This window comes from Phalacrocorax aristotelis, chromosome 9, assembly GCF_949628215.1.
Source record: "Phalacrocorax aristotelis chromosome 9, bGulAri2.1, whole genome shotgun sequence".
Lineage (NCBI taxonomy): Eukaryota > Metazoa > Chordata > Aves > Suliformes > Phalacrocoracidae > Phalacrocorax > Phalacrocorax aristotelis.
This window is the reverse complement of record NC_134284.1, coordinates 35,823,559-35,843,006: the sequence shown is the minus strand read 5'-3', so window position 1 is coordinate 35,843,006 and position 19,448 is coordinate 35,823,559. Positions and strand designations below refer to the sequence as shown.

The window sequence follows — 19,448 nt, the reverse complement described above, 5'->3', positions numbered from 1 at the left end:
TTTTTGGAGCGAAGTTGTGTGATGAAGGAGAGTTTTGTGACTGGGTGTTGCAGCGGAGCCATAATTTCATACGTGCTAAACTTTAAGCAAACATTTAGCACTAGTTCGGTGGCTTTTGTTTAACTGAGGAGTTGTCGCCTCTCGCTTAACGCGGTTTTCCCGCGACACCCCACCCCCATCCCCGCCGGCCCCGGAGCTTTCGGGGGGGGGGGGGGGGGGCGGGAGCTGACAGGCCGCGGCGCTGCCCTTTCCCAGCCCCCGTCCCCCGGCCAGCCCTTCCTGCCGGTGGTGCGGGATCTGGCCCAGCGCCTCCCGTAAGGGGCCAGAGCGGGGAGACCCGCCACCGCTTCCCCGGGCCCCGGCTCCCCCAGCCCCGGCCGCCTCCCCGGGGCGGGACGGCGCCTGCGCGGTGCTGCCGGAAGCGGCCGCCCGCGGCGGATGTTGAGGCTGCGCCGTCCCGCTGAGGGGAGGGAGGGAAGGAGGAGGGGGCGGCCGCGCCGTCCGCCCCGCAGCCCCCCGGCCCGCCGCCGCCCTCCGCTGCGGTAGGCCCTGGGGGACCCAGGGGGTCGGAGGGGAGGCGGCGGGTGGGGGGGGGTGCGCCCGGGAGCGCGGCGCGAGGGGCGGGCGGTGAGGGGGCTGCCGGGACACGCGGGGCGCTCACACCGCGGCGGGAAGGGCCGGGGGTGTTAACGGTGAGTGCTGTGATGGCGCATTGCCGAGGTCGGGGCGTGTGTCACGGGCATGTCCCGACAGATGAGACATATCGGGCCTGTCTCAGCGCAGGAGGAGAGCCCGTCCGGCCAGTGCGGTGCCGTGAGGGATGGGGGCGGCCAAGGCAGAGCCGTAGAGAACTGGGAGCTGCGGTGGCTTGTGAGAAGCGTTTCGGTACAGGACTAAAGAATCGCTAAAGCAGAAGCTGTCCGGTGTGTCAGGGGTTGTTAAAAGAAAAATTAAAGAACGCTGATCGCTGGGGAGAGGTCGGTAGGAGCCTGGTTAACTTGAAGCAGACAGATTTCATTAAGGCGTGAGTAAGGCTTTCTAACTTAAAGCATAATTAAGGTTCAGCAATAAACTACCAAGGTGGTGTGTCTCTGTCATTGAAGTGATCTAAATTAAACGAAAAACTGTCGGGAGTGGTGTGGGTGTCAAGGATTTTGTGCCTGTGCAGGGTTCAGTAGTTTCGCTGAGGTCCTTTTCACTCCTCTCGCCTTGCCTGGTTGCACAAAACCGTTCCTTGCACCGTCCAACTTTCCTGACCTTTTGATCTGTGTCTGAGAATCTTTGCGTGGTCACGGTTTCAGCTCCTCGCTGAAGGAACGCTGGAGCAGAAGGGCTTGGGAGTGGCTCCTAGGCGGGAGGCAGTTTGGGCTTTTTGGGGGTCCCCCACTCTATTCCAGGCTGCGGCAGAGCACAAGACGGCTCCCTGGATGACCTGGCAGGGCTGACTTCACCGTCTCCTCCTGGCTACATTCCTCCCACAGTTGGGGCTTTGAATTACCAGTGACCCCAGTGGCAGCGTGGCCCTGGGGCTCCTCGCGTGCCAGAGCCCTGGCGCAGAGGCTGCTCTTGCTCCTAAGCTGCACAGTGCTCAGGAGCCGTCGGCTGGGGAGCTCTTGTCCTGCTGGATTTTGGCCTTCCGCATGCCAGCGTGATTTGGGTCGAGGGGCTTTGTTTTGTGAGGCTTTTCTTAGCGTAGGTAACGTGTCCTGCATTTAACAGCTACAGGAAGGTTCATGTGTGGGAGGCTTTGGCTTAGGCAGCCCAAAAGGACCTTGCCTGAAAAGCTACAGGAGTGTTCACTTTTGTGAAGACCATCCGGTAGGCAAAGCTTTCAAATCTCTTCTGTTGTGTGTTGGTTTTTTGGTCATCAATTAATGTATTTGTAGACAAGTGTGATTTTTTTTAAAAAGAGACCTTGGCTTAAATTGGCAACTGAAATGATCAGAAATGACACACAACTGAGGGATCCCCATCCAAAACTTTCTTGACTCATGCAATAACTTCTTCCACAGAAACATAATTGTAAAAGAAACAGCAGTGTGTAGTTTCTCTTTTTTTCCCTCTGGTGATTTCCCCTGATGTTTTTTTCAAAGCTGCATACTATGTGTTATTCTGTGCATGCAGTGCTGTATCGAAATGGCCGATGATAATGAAGACCTGCAGGCAGATGAAGAGCTCCCGGCTCCAGCTGAGGACAGCTTTGAGCAGCTGGAGAACGACAGCCCCGCTGAGCGCAGCGGGCACGTGGCAGTCACTGATGGACGCTGCATGTACGTCTGGGGAGGCTATAAGGTACGCTGTTCTGCTTGGTAAGTAAGCCTCCTGCCACCCGTGGTGCTGGTAATTACGTCCCATTAGTTTGGGAGTGACTCTGTAAAATTATCCCTCCTCCAGAAAATAATAGCTCCAGTAAATATTGAAATAAATCACAAGTGGTAAATGTAGATCTTGGCAAACAGGTAACTTCTGTGGGGTGCAGGGTGTTGTTTGCCTTTGTCAGCTTGTGTGTCTGTTGGAAGAGAAGGAAATACTGTCTGATTTGCAGTGCGCACCGTGCAAAATGGTGCTTTTATTTACAACGTTATCAGCACAACTGTATGTTGCATGGTAATGATCATGGGCTGGTTATTTATCACAACGGGGTGTGCGTGTATTGCAAGCAGAACCAAGTCGTTTTACAATTTTGACAGGAGTGAAGATGAATTGTTGAGCTCAGTAAAGAAATTGATAGCTCAAGACAGAGCTTTGGTGTGTTGGTGGTGGTGTCGTGCAGGGGGTGGGGGAACTAAAAAGGCAATTTTGGCTTATTTATGCACCCTAGATACCCTGCTTGTGCTGTGAAAAGGACGTGCAACTTCCATTTATCCCAGTCTCTGGCTCTGCTGGGAGCTTGTGGGTCCCCAGCAGAAGCTAAAATAGGCTAATACCTGCTCTCTGAGGGCTGCCGTGCAGGTGAGAGGTACAGGAGTGCGGCAGGAACTGCTCCTGCTGTTTTCTCTTCCGTGATTAGATCTCTGAGGGGATGTAAACATTCACAGGAGTCTGTAATTCAGTATGTCAAGCATCCTTCTGATGTTGCTTTTTCTTTTCTGACCTGTTCTGCAGAATGCCCAAGTTAGGGGATTTTATGACTTCTATCTGCCTAGAGATGAAATATGGATCTACAACATGGAAACTGGACGATGGTACAGTAAATAATTAACTTAATTGTTGTTTTAGGGGGGAAAAATAAGATAAAGTCTTAACTTGGTACAGAAAGCTTGCTGAGGGTCTGCGAACAGAGAGAATTCCCTGATCTCTTTGTTCCTACCTATCAAACTGTTGCATAAACGTGTAAAATATTTCTAAATTTTTTTTTTTTTTTGAAAACAGCAAATATGTTTTCACAGGGTGAAGTAGGAAAGGCAGCTCAGACAGGCAGCTTGTACAGGAGTACATGATTAACAGTGTGAAGTGTTTTTGGATGCCTGGTATAGGATGTAGCACCTGAAAATTGTACGTGTACCACTTCTGATTACAGTGGTGCATTGGTGAGGGAACCTGTACTGAGTTTGTCCTTTTAAGAAGTTCTTTTTAAACGTTGATGCAGCCGAAGAAACTACTGTGTCATCTTAGATTGTTGGGAGCCTGGAAGTTGTGTGAAACCTGCGTGCCTGATAGCGTGAGAGAAGGGCACCCAGCGCTCCGGTTCAGCAGCCAGCTAGGGCCTTGCGCTGCGAAGCCGAGTCCCCTTAGCACTTTGCGGAAAGTGCAATTTCAGCAGTGCTTCCAGTCCTCCTCGTGGTTCGGGAGAGCCTTGGATGTGGGCTGGGTGCTCAGCTTTGCGGTTGCAATGTTTACAAACATTAAAAATCCAGTAGCAAAATAGAAATCCTCAGTTTAGAGAGGTGCGTCCTCTTTGCCTGAGGATCTTTCTGGGATTTTGAACGTGAAAGGCATCCCAAACTCCTGAACTGGGCAGACAGGATGCCTGCCCCACAAAACATGTATTAATTAAATTGCCTTTTCCCACCCCCCCTCCATCATACCAGGTTAATGCTGTAAATTGTTAAACCTGCGAGGGTGTGAAGGAACTCGTAGCTGAGTGGTCCGCGATGACCTGTTGTCATTACAAACATATTGGTAGCATTATAAAATTCCAGTCTGATAAAGTCATTATTGTTCATTTTTATCAGATCAAATATTTTAAACTGTGTTTCTAGGAAGAAGAGTAAAACAGAGGGAGATGTTCCACCTTCCATGTCTGGAAGCTGTGCCGTGTGTGTAGACAGAGTGGTGTACCTATTTGGAGGACATCATGCACACGGCAACACAAACAAGGTTAGTGATTTAAAGGTAAACCCCTGCTCACGAGTAGGTTTCTCATTGGCTTTTGTTCCCATTTTTTATAAACTAGATGCAGCCTTTTCAGTTAATTAAAATCCATCCAAAGCAAGAAATGTATAAACTTTGCAAATCACGGAAACGTTTGCTTCTGAATGACTGGACAGGTTGGATCTCGTTACAGAGCTTAAATGCTAATAACGGGATGCCAAACGTGTATCCAGTCGCTGTGTCCTCCGTGGCTTCTGCAGCGTAGCATTTTCGTCCACTGGCTGTATCTGCAGTTCGTGGAAGCAGACACACCAGCTTTCTCAGCCTGTCAGTGGCTTCCACAGATGTGAACTAATTGAAGCTGTGTTCTTTTTGTGCTTGCCTAAGAGGTTTTGACTAACAAAATACAGTGCTTACCGCTTGGATTTTTGTTTTTTCCACGCAGGTGATTAGCTGGCTGACTTTTCCCAGTTCAGTGTACTAATTTCTCTGCCACAGGTCAGATAACGTGACGTTTGTAAAACAGGTCAGCCTCCAGCTCTGCATCGTTTCACATGATGATTGTGCTCTGATAGCTTTACACCGCCCAAGAAACTCCACGACCTATTACTTGTTTTGGTTGCGGTCGCTCTTGAGCAATTCACCCTATAAATTGTATTGCATCGGTGCTTTTGAGTTTGCTTCTTTTGAAAGGTGGGAATTTCCAGAGTTCGCTGAAGTAATCCCAGGAGGCGATTTGTAACTGCTCTGTAGTTCTTTGAAATGTTATTTTTCTCTGGAGTCTCTGATAATATTTTCTGATATTCTGCAAGTGTGGTTTAAATTAAACAGGCTTTTTGGCCTCACTCTTAAATATAAACTGAAAGTAGCTTGATGCGATGCTTGCAAACAGTCTGAAAGAAACTACGTTTATAAAGTATTACTTGCTTCGTTCTTATGGTATTCTTACATTTCAGTTAGTTTATATATGTAGCAGCTGTTTCTCTCCATGTAAATGATGTAACACGCAGAGAAGGGATGATACCATAAAACCCCACTTTTTTTTAAACAGACTTTTTTTTTTATTTTAAGATAATTGCTACTTTGGACACACCTTCATTGTATCCCATTTCAGCTTTTGGATGGTACAACCCCATGTCCGTAGTCCTGTTACTTCTGTAAACAAGTGTTTGGGGCCTGAGGCTGCAACAAGATACGGATCGTTGGATCCATATTTTGTTCCAAACATTGTCAGTGCTCTGTGCAGCTGGGAAAAGAGCTTTTAAAGTATTTCTATACCATTACTTGCTAATTAAAAGTTACTATTTTAATATCAATCAGATGTAAGGTTTGAGCTAACTGTGTGGGTTAAAAAAATCTTTTTATTTTCTACAGTTCTACATGTTAAATTCCAGATCCACGGACAAAGTGCTGCAGTGGGTCAGAGTAGAGTGTCAGGGGGTACCCCCTTCATCAAAGGACAAACTTGGCGTTTGGGTTTACAAAAACAAGTAAGGCTCCAGCACCAAAGTCAGCGCAGCTATCCTTGCGCGTGTGTTTGCTTTTAATCGCTCTTAGTCTTGTCGTTGTTGTGTCTTTTTGTTTGAACAAGACCTGCAGAAGGATGACTTGTCTGCGGTGCATACGTGCTTCAGGAAGATGCTGGATTTCTTCCCCAACCGGCCTTTTAAAACTGTTCCATCCTTTAATGGTTGATAAGCAAAAAACCTCACTCCCAGTTTGGGTATTTGTAAGCTGCAAAGTGTCTGTGTGAGTCACGGTCCAAAATGTAGGTTCATTACCAGCAAACCTTCTGCAGTGCGCTCTCAGTGCCTCGCTTTAAAGACACTGCGTCGTGGTTACTTGTATCAGCGTCATTCCTCTCGGCCATTGCATCGGGAATTGTTCTTCACAGAGGCTGTAGGATTCCCCGTATCACACAAAATGCAGTCTTTCGGTCGCATCTTGTAGGACAGCTTACCTTTCTTTTGATAGTTGAAGAGCGGGAAGCCATTTTAGTCTTAAAATTGCGTGTGGCTTTTTCAGCGATGCATATGCTTAACTTGGCATGTTTTGTGCTGGTTGCACAAACCAAGGAATGTGTTAGGTGAACTGCTGTTGATGTTATCTGATTTACTGTGTTGGGATACTGTCCCAGAGGTGCCGGAAGGCCTTTTGGCATTCCAAACCTTGGAAAAGATGAGGAAGACAAGGAGAAGGTGATGAAGCCAGATGAGCTGACAGGTAAAACTTTGTTGGCTTACACCCTCCTCCCCTGTTCAGTTAGTGGTGTGCTAATCCCCTACGCGGGGAGCTGTGTGGTGAGGTTGCTCCAGCCTTCTGGCACTGAAGGATAGGCTGAGGAAAGCCCCTGTTGTAGGTAGGTAGTTTCCTGCTTGCACAGGCTTGCAGTGTCCCAGCTGCTCAGGAGGTTGGGGGTGGAAGTGAATTCTCCCAGGGGAGGTCAGGGTCTTCTGGCTCTCTCTTCTTGGAGCATCTACCCAGGGCTGGTTTCTCAGAGGGTTCCTGGCTTCCAGAGAACAGAACTCCAAAATGCTCTGGCACAGCTGACAGCTCACACGGCCAGAATTGTCCCCTTGCAGGAGAAGCTGGAAGGGCTGATCCTGCAGAGCAGGGCACTCTCTGCAGCCAGGGGCTGAGGAGGTGACTGTCGGGGGCCTCTAGTGCTTCTTTGGTCACAGCTGGCAAGGGTTACACATTCTTACTGTCTTGTCATGTCAGGGTAGGGGCTTCAGCTGGTACCTACAAAACCTTACCTGTACAGCACAGCTCTCTTCTGCCTGTTAGCACAACTGGTCTTGACTGTATTGTCTCTGGCTCTACTGAGGCAGAGGAAATCAGGGATGCCGTATGCCCTTGCGTTTGAACCACACACGGTGATTTTGGTGTAAAGGCTACAGAAGGCTGTGCTACGTGGAGCGAAAGCTCACTGTTACAGTATTGGATGTGGGATTTGCTGCAGAGACTCGCGAAAGGTAGGAAACTGCCCGTGGTGCTAGTTTTCAGATTAATGACGTGGAGAGAAAGCTTACTGTTATGATTATTTGGTGTGATCAGTTTAGATGTAAATCTGTGCAAGACTGGAGTTGTGGGTGTTCAGTTAGCTGGTGTAGATTGTTTTCCGTTACTTTGTAATTCAGTAAGAATTCCTGGCAAACCCATGCCCTTAGTTTCTAATAGCTGCTAAAACCCAAACATTGAACTTAAAGATGAATTACATTTTAAAAACAGTAAAAATGGATGAGTGACTGCTCATAGTAACTGCTCTTCAGGCTTTGAAACAAAATGCAGCGAGTGCGAAGGAAAATGCCTTCCTCCCCCAAGACTAGAAACTTCCCAGGCAGCTTCATTGCTAGGGGGTCTGCTGCAGGTAGTGTCCCTTGGTCTCCTCCTTGCCTGGCACACAACTCCTCAGTGGCCGTGCCCAAGGCGTAAGGCTTTCCCTTCGCTTCTTACAGGGGCGTCTGTGAACATTTCGGGCTCAGGGGAAACGGGCAGAGGGTGTGGAAAGGGTGGAGGCAGGAAACTGCAGGGATAAACACCTGTAGTCGCTGTGTGGGAGCTCCGATAGCAAAGGCTGAAGCGCAGCGACCAGGCAGCAGGCCGGGGAGCCTCACGTGTTTGGAACCGGAGCAAAGCTTGGAAGCCCGAGGCCTGGGCAACAGCTCCAGAGGGATTTCATGTGGGTGGTAGGGTCAGCAAGAAACAGGGCCCATACCTGGAAAACTTGCACTGTAGACATGGGAATTAACAAAGCCAAAGGAGCTTCCCTGGTTTTCCTGTCTTCTGTTTGAGCCTTTGCAGAACTTTAATTTGCAGCAACTGATGTGCTAGCATTACTAATAGATCTTGATGCATGTTTTGTTTCAGACTAATATTTTTTGGAGGCTATGGTTATTTTCCTGAAGGGAAACAACGGGGAACTTTTGAATTTGATGAAACCTCTTTTTGGGTAAGTAAACCTGGAAGTAATTTCTATTTAAACTTTAAATATTTAATTCATGCTTATTAAAAATTCTTGCTCACTTAATATTTTTAAAGAATTCAGGTCTTCCTCGAGGGTGGAATGACCACGTGCATGTTCTGGACACTGAAACTTTTACTTGGAGCCAGCCTATAACTACGGTAATTATTCATCTTATGTTAGTTAATTAAGTTAGAGCTCTTACAAAATATGTGCACTGTGTGCCATATCTCTTGTTACAAGGTGAAATCTTTGTAAGCATGACTCTGCTAGGCCTGGGCTCACTGTGTCAGTTAGAAGGGGGTGCTGACAAAATGGCCTCCCCGCATAGCCGTGCGGGGTTAGCGGTGGCCTGTCCCCGCAGCAGCGGCTTTGGGCCGCAGATGTCCGGAGTGCCTGGCTGTGTGCTCGCTTAACTTGCAGTGTGAAGCTGCCTTAACCAGTTGGTATCCCATGGTGGGGGTCCCATCTCTAGTCTGTATCTCCCTGGCATTGTTTTAGAAGATGTGGTTAACTGCAAGCAAGAAGCATGGAAATTCACCCAACCTAAATTTTCCTACTTTCCTGCTCCACCCTGCAGCCTTGTTTACATGGCACCAGTCTTGAACTGGCAAGTGTTTTGTTGTCATGTGCTCTGTGATCCTGCCTTCTTTGGGATATAAACCAGTCCCTAAATCCCAGGAGTCAGAAAAGATGGAAGAGCGCTCTGAAACACCTAGTGCCAGCTAGCAGGGGGACGTGAGGAACGCCTTGCAGGGTCATGAGACTGGGTCTCCGCAAAAGGACCGTGTGGAGCTGATCTTGTCTCAGCGGCGCCTGCTAAGTTTGTTTTCTCCGTGGGATGAATCACGGGGCTGCTCGCTGTCACTGTGGCTGGCGGGAAGCGCTGCATCGGCAGCACTGCTCATTTCTGCTCTTCTGGCTTCCCTCCTGGGACACACAGCCTCTGATCCAACCAGGGGAGGAAACCTGACCAGGAGCAAAAGCTTGGGCCTGTGTGACCAGGGCTCTGTTCCCTTCTCATGCTTCTTGAGCGAGCTGTCTCAATTCCCTGTACCTTGCTCTCTTGCTGGTGAAGTGGGACTGTTAATTTCTCTCCTACATGTGGACTCCGTGAGGTGTCACTAGCTTGTGTCTGAGGTCTTACCTACAACATGCTTGGAGGAGAAGGACTGTCGAGGGGGGTTTTGAAATACTGTTGGTAGAACTAGCCTTGGAAACATCCCCTCAGAATAAAAATTACCTGCTGCCTATTCAGTAGCATTCTTCAGGCCACTTAAACTGAATTTCAATCATTCATTCACCTCCATCCTCTCTCCTCTCCAAAAACAGGAAACTTGCCTTTTATTTTGATCTTTTTTTCCTATTGACTTGCTTTCTTTCATGCTTCAGTGGAATTGTGCTCGTGGGGAGCTCAGGAAAACAAAATGTATGGTTTCCTGTCATCCTTGCTGTAATGTGACGGTTGGGTACAGTTCACTTGGGTGCTGAATTGTGGTCAAAACAAAACAAAATGCTCTGTAATTGCAAAAATACACGGTTTGAAGTGTCCCAGAAGTATTAGGGAACAGGCAAACGGAGTGATATTGCCGCAGAATTGGAGGAAATGAAATTTGAGATAAGTAACTCCTTATTCGGATTACCAAAGAATTGCTTTGTCTTACTACATACAGATATAAAGTATTTCAGAAGTAATTCAAGAAAAATACTGGGTTTTGATTTATTATGTCATTATTTACAGTCTGAGGTCTTCTGTGACTGTCTGAACCCTAAAAGCAAAATTTATACCTTGACACTAAAAGAGGGGGGGAAAATATCCCATTTTTAATGACTTTTCTGATCTTCCATCCATCAAACAAAGCAAGTTTCTGCACACAGAATGACGTACTGGATGGTTTTTCACTCTCTGTTCCTTGTTGGCCTTAAATCTGACTTTAGTTCAGCCTCTCATCTCCACGGGTGGCTGGTTTGTGGAGCTGTGAGACCTTGCTTTGCCTTGAGCGCAGTGCCCAGGTGAGCTCCCCGAGGAGGCCAGCCCCTGCCACCCCATCTCTGCTCTCGCACCGCGCTGCCCCAGGTGCCAGGTGTGGCCGTAGCCGTGCTGCTTCGGGTGTGTGATGGCAGGCAGCTGCAGCCATTCAGCTCCTCTTCGCTTCATCTGCAGGTTTCTGGTGAAAAGGCATTTTCTTTCTTTTGTTAATGTATCACACTCACCTTCTTCTTCTGCGTTTTCTTTTCCCAGGGTAAAACTCCGTCACCACGAGCGGCTCATGCCTGTGCTACAGTCGGGAACAGAGGCTACGTGTTTGGTGGCAGATACAGAGTAAGCCCCAGCCCAGTTTAACAATGTGTTACTGAAACCCAAACGGAGTATTTCAACCATGGTCTGCTTTATTGTAGGAGTCCAGAATGAACGATCTTTACTATCTGAATTTGGATACGTGGGAGTGGAATGAAATGTAGGTGCTGAAACTTGAGTTCTTTTGTTTGCAAAGCAATATGAAATGCTGTTTTTATTCGCTTCTGATCATTCTAGTGAAACTTGGTAAACTCCAGCAATTAAGTAAACTCAAGTAGAACTGATCCTCCTGAGCAGTTGCTGACTCTTGCTCTCAGGCTTTTAAAAGTACTGATACCAGTATAATTCTTTATCTAAAGAAACTGGGTCTTGAGCTCTGCGCAGTATGAAGCCGCATCCTTCAAATATCTGCAAAAAGAGCAGAAAAGAGCAGCAGTACTTTATGTAGCACATGTGTAATTTATGGTGCTTTTGTTGAAATACAGAATCACACAAGGCATTTGCCCAGTGGGCCGGTCGTGGCATTCTTTAACACCGATTTCCTCAGATCACCTCTTTCTCTTCGGAGGATTCACCACTGACAAGCAGCCATTAAGTAAGTTGTTCCAAAAGGATGTTGTGTTGTGTCTGTGTTCTTAAACAGTTGTGCACAGAAGCCTGAATTATTGCCTAGTCACCTTAAATTCTTTGTAAATTCCTTCCTTCCGTGTATTTGTGATCCAACTCCTTATGGTCAACAGTGAATTTCACAGAGTAGGAGTCACTGAGTGTGTCGAGATGTGATTATAGAAATTAGTCTGCTCTAAAAATGTATCTAATGCAAATTGCAATTAGTAGGAGCTTTACAGTTCCCCATCTTTCCCTTCTGACTTCGCTCCCATAATTCATTATTAAAGGGCTGTTTTCAAATAGCCAGCCCAAAGTTTCATAGGGTTTTTCGTAAGAAACTTGATTTATTTAAGAACGGAAATGGACTGTGTTACACCAGAGTACGTTTGTATTGAAGCAAACATGAAAGAACTAAGAGAGTACTGTTTGTATCTGGAGTTCTGCTTGTTTTCAGGTGATGCTTGGATTTATTGTATCAGCAAGAATGAGTGGATACAGTTTGAGCATAACTATTCTGAAAAACCAAGGTATGGGAGACACTTTCCTGGAAACTTACTGAAAAGAGTGAGGAAGCTTTTTGTGTTGGCTGTCAGAGAGAGGACACATGTTCCTCTGTACAGCGCTTGTTTTTCTTAACAATACAAACACTAGCTTCTACCCAGAAATACAGGTGTGTTGAACATATACACAAAACACAATACCACCGTAGGTGCTGGAGGTAGCTCAGCATTTGTGAAATGGTGGGAAACATGGGGATTTCAGGTTTGATCTGGCTGCAGCGTGTCTGAGCTGCACCAGCACAAGAGCTGACCGGACCCTGCGTGTTCTTGCTCTGCTGGCAAACCGGACCCAGGCAGGCGTCACTGTTTTGAGCATCCTCGCTGGCAGCTCACCCTGTGCACACCCAGGATATTTTTGTCTTCCTGCTGAGTAAATTAGAGATGATAACCTGCAATTTAAAAGCATCAGAACGACTGTGATGCATGTGTATGGCATTGAAAACACTCGGGTCACGTGAGTTATTGTGATCCATCTTGTCTGGGGAAGCGTTCTGATGCGAGGTTAAATGCATTAAAGCAGCGATGCTTCCTGGCCTGCCCCCTTTGGCCGTGCTCTTGCTGCTGGTGAGGATGAGGAAGGGTCTAGTTTCCTGGGCCAGCACAAGGCTGAGCTGCTGCCCCCCCACCTGCTTTTGCCCCCTTGGGAGCAGCAGGACAGCGATGCATTGTGGCTGAAGTCTTAGGAGGGTAACACAAGATCTGACTGACTCGGTTCGTTCAGTCTTTTGACTCAAGTGGGACATGAAAATAAAGTCTGTGCAAGCAGATCCGTACAGCCATCCCTCAGAAGCGACGGGCCTGGGGGTTCCACACGTGCCGCTGAGCCCCGCAGCTCTGCAGCCCTGCTCTCACCAGGGCCCGACACAGCCCGTGGTTTGCTGACCCATTGTCTTCCTCCAAACATTAACGCCTGTTGAAGTGGTCACATCTACAGCGTACCGGTGGAAGGGCAGACTTGCACGCGTTAACTTTTAAATACAAATCCCAAACGTGCGTTACTGGGTGAGGTGGGTTTTTGATTTAATGCAGTGCTGACTTCTGTTTCTAGGTTGTGGCACACCGCTTGTGCGAGCGAAGAGGGAGAGGTGATTGTCTTCGGGGGCTGCGCCAACAACTTACTTGCCCATACTAAAGCTGTAAGTTTGTTTTGAGCTTTCCCTTCCTGTGCAGCCCGGCCCTTCCTGCCGGAGCCGTGGTGTCTTATCGCTCCAATGTGAAATGCTTGTAGTCGGCAGCGTGAGCGCGTGAGGACTCATAAAGGTGCATAAACAAAGCTCAAAGGGGAAATGTTTTGATGCTTTTCTGGAAACCAAGTCATTATTCGTTATTTAAACAAACTATGAGTTACTTTCCCTCACATGTGTGTCCCCCAACTACTTCTTTAGCTTTGCCCTGTGCTTCTCACAGAGGTGTTTTCAGGGAGCCCCTCCCAAAGCGATTTCTCTGCTGGGAGGCCTGGTGAGAACAGGCTGAACAGAGAGGGGCTCTTCAGCCAGGACAGGGGTGTCCTGAGGTCTGTAAAAACACCAGCTGGCTGGAAAGGGAGACTGGGAACAAGCACCTTCTAGCATAAGGACCAGTGGGTGGCAGCTAGAACGGGCGAGTGGCAAACAGGAGTGGGGCAACACTTCTTTATGCACCAGCAACTCAGCTCTGGCAGATAATGCATTTACGTGCATTCAGGGAGGAGGCGTGACCATCTAAATGAAAAAAAAAAAACCAAAACTGCTGAGCCTGATACAGTCCCCATGTCCAAAGTCCCTCCCTGCCAATCCCTGGACACTCTGCCCACAGGGGGTGTTCCTGTTCTCTCCCCCGAGCACGGGTGTTGGCCAGGCTCATAGCTGGGGCACGGGGCTCGCAGGGCCCCCCTTACGCACTCGTGCCCCTTGTAGCTTCTGGCCCTCCCAGGCCAGCCCAGTCCCCTCTGACTGCAACTGGAGATGCCACATGGCGAGCGTGTGAGCCTGGCCGCTTCGTGTGCCCGTTCCCCTCCGGCTGTTTGTGTGAGGTGGCATTTGGTCTGGCTTTTTATTCCAAGAGCCTGTAACTTCCCGGAGTGTAAGATTTGGAGAGCAGTTCTGCAGTCAGCATGTCTGCTGCCGTTGTGGTTTATGTGAAGTCCAGCCTGCTCCCCACCATCGGCCTCTCTGGTCCCAGGTTGCACCTTTTGCTTTCCAGGGTCTCTTTGAGTGACTCTTGGCTGCTTTGGCTCTGCTGTCATAATGTGAATCCACATAACCAAACTGCCTCTCTCTCTCCCTCCCTCCCCGCCCCAGGCTCACAGTAACGAAATACTTGTGTTTTCTCTACAACCAAGATCTCTTGTAAGGTAAGAAACAAGTCATCAACTGTTGTGTCTCCATCTAAGACAAGTGGTGCAGGGTTACACTAGATCTGTTTCTTATGTTCCTAAAATACTTGAAAGCATTTCTTCCCCTGAAGAATGCTGAAAGAACAGCAGCCAGTTATGAGAGGCTAGAGCAGGATTCCAGTCACAAGCACGCATTCAACACTGACAATGATAACAAGCCCTCCCTAAATAGGGGTAAAGAATGAGCTTACCTTGCAGCCCTTGTTTGAACCCGCACTAACACCGGCCGTGTTTCCCTCTCCCCAAGGCTGTGCCTGGAAGCAGTCATTTGCTTTAAGGAGATGCTGGCCAGTTCCTGGAATTGCCTCCCCAAGCACTTGCTGCACAGCGTCAATCAGCGGTTTGGAAGCAACAACACCTCGGGCTCCTGAGCCTTCTGCAGGCGTCCCTGAACGAGCAGTTCTAAGATGTAATAATATTACCAAGTGTGGCAAACATTAAACTTGTATAGGTTAAATAGCTGTATCGGTGTAGGTAGTTGCTTTTTGCTTCTAAGTTGCATGTGAATGGCCTAGAGAGAACCTATTTTTGTGTAAAGATGTTTGCAATAAATGTATTTAATGCAAGTGGAGATGTATCCTGTGCTTAAGCTAAAAGTAGCTCTGGGTTTGTCCACCTTGAAGTAGGTGTCAGGGCCAGCCCCAGGTGAGACACTGGGGTGTGCGTGCACAGAAATACTTGTTACGGAGTCCCCAGTCAAGGAGCTGAGGGCTTCTGTGGTCATGGAGGAAACACGGAGGCACGCCTTGATCATTGAGGAGGCGCATTGCTTTAGTCTACTCTGAAGCTTGCTGTGTCAGGTGAGCAGTCCTGTTTTTAGTCTACAGCGTTAGGAAACTGTCTGCTTAACATTTTGACATAAATGCTTAAGGTCAGTAAACGGGGATTTGGAAATTGTACCTTGTCAGAGTTGATAAACTGTCGTAAATCTTCAGATGTTAAAGCACCACTACTCTCTGCTTGTTTGTAGTTTGGGTTTTTTTGGAATTCTTTATGTTGTGGAACTTCAGTTGTGAACCTTAGGTAGCAGATATTCTGCCCTGAGAAGTGTAACTGAAAGCGCTTGAGCCTGTTATCAGCTGTGTCAGTAACCTGCGGAGCTCACCTACAGCTGGAACAGCCTGAAGGACTTGGGCTTGGTGGAGGCACACGGAGAGCAGCGCCTCCGCTGGGTCAGCTCCAGCTGCCAGCAGCCCCAGCATGACATCGGGGACAAGAACAGGCTCTGCTGCTGTGGGGAGGGGGTGAAATCATGTCTGAGCTGTCCTCAAAAAGAAATTAAAAACTTTTGACTTCTAGAACAAAACAATTCCTGTACTGTAATTCCTGCGGCCGTTTCTTTTGTAAGTTTTAGCTAAGGCTTGAGTGAGAGCTCGGGGGGCCCCAGACCCTCAGAGCTGAGCTGCGGTCTCACAGCCCCCTCTGGGGTGTGCCGATACAGAATGTGGGTGGGGGGTGTTTATTCTGACTCAAGCTCCAGATCGTCTTCACATTCCTCACCTCCCCAGGGGTAACACCTGCACAGCTCCGGAGGGGCAGAGCTGGAACAGCACCGTCCCTCTCCTGGCAGCTGATGGCATATTTGGGGAAAAATTACATTTCACCTTTTCTCAAATGAAGCATTTTGCACTGAAACTCTCCTGCTGCTACTAGAGACTCCAGTCCCCTCCAGCAGAAAGCGACAGGTATTGGGAAGAAACAACATCAGAGTTTTGCTGCAGCAAATCCAGGCGTGCCTTTGCCCGGCAGCATAGGGAACGAGCGCGCGGCTCCAGCACCCAAAGCATCGGAGACCGAACAGCGTGAGAACACATCACTGACCAAAGGCCAGCCATTTACTCGCACGTCTTTACGCTCGTCGTATCGGGTGGGTCGAGTCCATCTAAACCACAATGCAGGAACCGGTCCTTGTCTGCCAGCTACCGTGGAAGCTAAATTCAGTCAAATGAACGGCAGTCTGGGTAGGTCGATCTGTCTGTCCCACCTGCAGGTGCTGGATTCCGCCCGCGCCACAGCGGCAGTTTGGCGGTGAAAAGCTCGAGTACGGAATCACTTCTTCTTCCTGTTCAGGAGATGAGGTGCAGACACTTTCACTTTACCAGGAATATTTCTTGACAAATCGGTATCCTATGAAACATTAAAGACGAGCAATTGAACGCAGCAGAAAAGCATTTACAAACATCTTCCTCACCCCAGCTAGCGCTTCCAAGTCGCTGGCAGGAGCTGACATGCCCATTTCTGCCAGCTTGCCCCCCCCAAAAATAAGGCTGATATCAGCCTTCCGCTCTCACACCATGTTTTAATAATGCAAGACTTAATGGTTTTTCTGTGCAGCTTCCACACATGGGCTCCGGTCGGATGGGCTGGCTGGGCCAGAAATTCCCTGGGCACTACCTGTTGCCTTCAAGGTTGTGAACCATTAATTGTGTTTTTCTAGCAGAGTGCCACAAAAAGTCAACATTAAGGCGCTGCAATGTTGCTGATCAGCGAGCTGTTACAGGCCAAGTGGCGCCAGGCACAGAGCAGCCTGGGCTGCCTGATAAACAGGGAGCATGGCCGCAAAAGGGGAAATAAACACCTGAGGACTCGAAGTCACACCAGGCGGCGCGGGAGGAGCGAGGGGACTGCGGTGCAAACGGCTGACGGAGCCGCAGGAGAAGAGCACAGCAATGAACCAGCCCTCACCGTGGTGGCAGGTACCGGAGCCCACAGGGTGATGGTGCCAAATTGAAAAGGACATGGAGGAATCGGCAAGAGAGCCGAGGAAAACTGCATCGTGCGGGCTAAGACCTGCCTGAGCAGAGGCGACACATTTACCCGGCCCGTGGTGAGCACCTTGCCGGGGGAGAAAGGCAGGCAAACACCTGCTGTGTGCAGCACTGAGAAACACAACGCTCCGGGAAAAAAAAAAAAGGCAATAGCACACGTTTTTGGAAGGATTTACCCCAAAAATGGTACTAGTGGACATTGTGCTACTGCTGTTATGTTTATATAAGAAAAACAATGGAGAAAAACTAGTCACCTTTACACTGCGGAACAGATCTTTTTCTCTTGCACTAGCTTCTTTGGATTGCATAAAATTGTGCAAGGCAATCTTGGCAGCTGTAAAAACACCAGAAAGATTTAAACGGTATATAAAAACGTGCTGGCTTCAATAGGTAGTGTGCTAAAAAAGATTCGAGTGCTTCAATACAATACCTTTTCCCTTCTTTTGGGTGCCTGGAGTGAGCTTGACTTTATACCTTTCAAAAGAAAAGGTTTCTGTTAGTAGTACGCAGGCTGCCCTTGGCCAGCGCAGGCTGCCGCCAAAGCCTTCCCACAGAAAGTGCTGCAACTTACTTGTAGTTCGTCATGGCTGTGTAGGGAGCGCAGATGGGAACAGCAAAGAGCAGAATGTCCTCGGGGTGCGGCTGGCCCGTCAGGGAGTCCAGCAACGCCTCGCTTTCCTGAACGGGCAAAGGAGCTTCACTGTGAAACCAACCCCAAACTACCGGTTTCACTGCGGGCAGAGGCCGAAGGGTCTCCCCTTCCAGCTGAACTACAACGGCAGCTGCAATCCCGCAGGCACCCTGGGTCAGACCTCGCGACGGGGCTACTGCAACGTACTGAATTCAGCTCTGTTGCTCACTCCGCCGGCATCGAATTTTACCAAGCCACGATTCATTACTGACTGTCTTTGATTACTAGAGATCACATCATTTGGAACAGGAGAGTTTTGAATGACCCAAACAGGACCCCCCAAATATAGTTACATCTTCACAGGGTCACCAAAAGCTTCCCCCTCCCAACAATCACTATCTTCCTTCATTACAGAATTTAAAGAAATCTACTTATTTCCAGCCTTGGGCAACACGCACAGCCTGTAATTACAGAAAACTCTGAAGCAATTTTATATGTAAATAAACTTGTAAACCGAAGAGCAACTCGCACCACATCGTTTTGTGCCATCCTCCAGCCCAGAGCCAGCGTTACTGGGGGCTGCAAAGACCTCCAGAGGTAAAGGCAAGGGACAAACTTCAGCTGAGCCAGCCCCTAGTTTCTACAGGGGATGCACATGATAAGCAGGGTAGGAAGTAAAAAGAGGCTATGGTTTGGTTTTTTTGAAAAAATAGGAAAACTGGGTTCAGTCACAGGCACGAAGGGGACTGCAACAGCAGAGCCGTGCCCTTCTAGAGGGCTCCCACACGACCCAGCCCACGCCTCTGGTCCTGCTCAGAGGGTGCTGCGTGCTGCAGTGGGGCCCCCCAGCTTCAGGCGGGGATAAAGCCGCCTCCTCAGCACTCATGGGGTTTTAAAGACAAGCATTTACCTCAACTCCTGGCTGATCCTGGTCTTGCTCCTCCTGCACAAACAAAGAAGACGACAGAGCTGAAACTAGCTTTTTTCTCCCCCAGCCCCTGGAGAAAATAAATTCTTTTATCACAGAAAGCCACGTTCTCACTGCAAAGAGAATTTAACTTATTTTAAAGCAAAAGGTAAGAGCACTTTTATGTGGGTGAGGGGAGGAATATTTCTTTCAAAACTCTAATTTGCTTGGCACACGCCAAGCTGGGAGGAGAGAGATGGGCTGTGATTCAGATACTGACTCACAACAACAGATCTGGAGAGGGCTCTGTTACATTTCAGCTGCAGCGAGTGGGAGGTATTGACTGAAGTGGATCCTCGGCAGCCTGGCGAGGCTCGGTTCTCCTCCCAGCCCTCATTCTGGCTGTGCTGGGAATACAGCATGCATGTAGACTGCTGCAGGGTTTTATGCTGCTTCTTGGAACCACCGGGCTCCCAGCATCGTGGCATTAGGCACAGTGTTCTCCACAGTGCCCCAAAACCAGCAAGAGCTGCTCGGCCTCCCTGGCAGAACAGAGCTGCATGGTGCCAGGAGAGCCACGGTGAGGCTGGGAAGGGATAGACGCGTGGACAAGAGAGGAGAGGCAAGTGTGCCTTTCACCTTCTCGTCCTGCTGCTCCTCCAGGGCTGGGTCCTGCAACTCGTGCAGCACGACTCCTGCTGGGAGCACCTCCTTGCCCCCTCCGGCACCACGACGCACAGCCTTGGGTTTCTGCTGTTGCTTCTTTGCTTGCTCATCTTTTGACTTTGCCTTTTTCCCCTTTTTCCCTTTCTCCTCCTTGTTTGACCCTGCAGACTGAGGTTACATAGAGAGGTGGTCAGAGCCAGCGACCCAAGCGACCGCGCCACAGGGGAAGGAAGAACTCTCACTCACGCCCAGCAGCTTCATGATGAGCTCCCGATCCTCCTCGTCCTGGTCCTTGTACTTCTCCTTCATCTTCTTCATTTTACTCTGCAGAAGAAAACACACCAACAGCTTTAGAA

General features: G+C 48.8%; 2 protein-coding genes across 4 annotated transcripts in view; one reads left to right on the top strand and one right to left on the bottom strand.

Annotated features, from left to right (window-relative positions):
- Window positions 1–411: 411 nt before the first annotated feature.
- On the top strand, window positions 412–15,429 carry KLHDC2 (kelch domain containing 2). 3 transcript variants are annotated; one of them, XM_075104394.1, is made up of 15 exons: window positions 455–542; window positions 784–1,024; window positions 2,125–2,292; window positions 3,106–3,185; window positions 4,203–4,320; window positions 5,689–5,804; window positions 8,185–8,266; window positions 8,356–8,439; window positions 10,521–10,601; window positions 10,679–10,737; window positions 11,063–11,172; window positions 11,641–11,713; window positions 12,795–12,882; window positions 14,026–14,078; window positions 14,368–15,429. In XM_075104394.1, exons 3-15 carry the CDS (start codon window positions 2,137–2,139, stop codon window positions 14,489–14,491), a joined length of 1,224 nt encoding a protein of 407 aa, XP_074960495.1. In that variant the 5' UTR covers window positions 455–542; window positions 784–1,024; window positions 2,125–2,136; the 3' UTR covers window positions 14,492–15,429. The 3 variants fall into 3 exon arrangements, with proteins under 3 accessions (XP_074960494.1, XP_074960495.1, XP_074960496.1); XM_075104395.1 differs by having other exon boundaries at window positions 479–542; window positions 784–885; XM_075104393.1 differs by lacking the exon at window positions 784–1,024 and having other exon boundaries at window positions 412–542.
- Window positions 15,130–19,448, bottom strand: part of NEMF (nuclear export mediator factor) — a 24,657-nt gene continuing 20,338 nt past the window's right edge. Inside the window, exons 27-33 of the mRNA XM_075104387.1 lie at window positions 19,339–19,416; window positions 19,066–19,260; window positions 18,430–18,462; window positions 17,460–17,566; window positions 17,319–17,362; window positions 17,143–17,222; window positions 15,130–16,247 (exon numbers count right to left, since the gene is read on the bottom strand). Of these exons, the coding sequence (XP_074960488.1) occupies window positions 16,170–16,247; window positions 17,143–17,222; window positions 17,319–17,362; window positions 17,460–17,566; window positions 18,430–18,462; window positions 19,066–19,260; window positions 19,339–19,416 (615 nt within the window). The 3' untranslated portion in view covers window positions 15,130–16,169. The remainder of the gene's footprint in view (window positions 16,248–17,142; window positions 17,223–17,318; window positions 17,363–17,459; window positions 17,567–18,429; window positions 18,463–19,065; window positions 19,261–19,338; window positions 19,417–19,448) is intronic.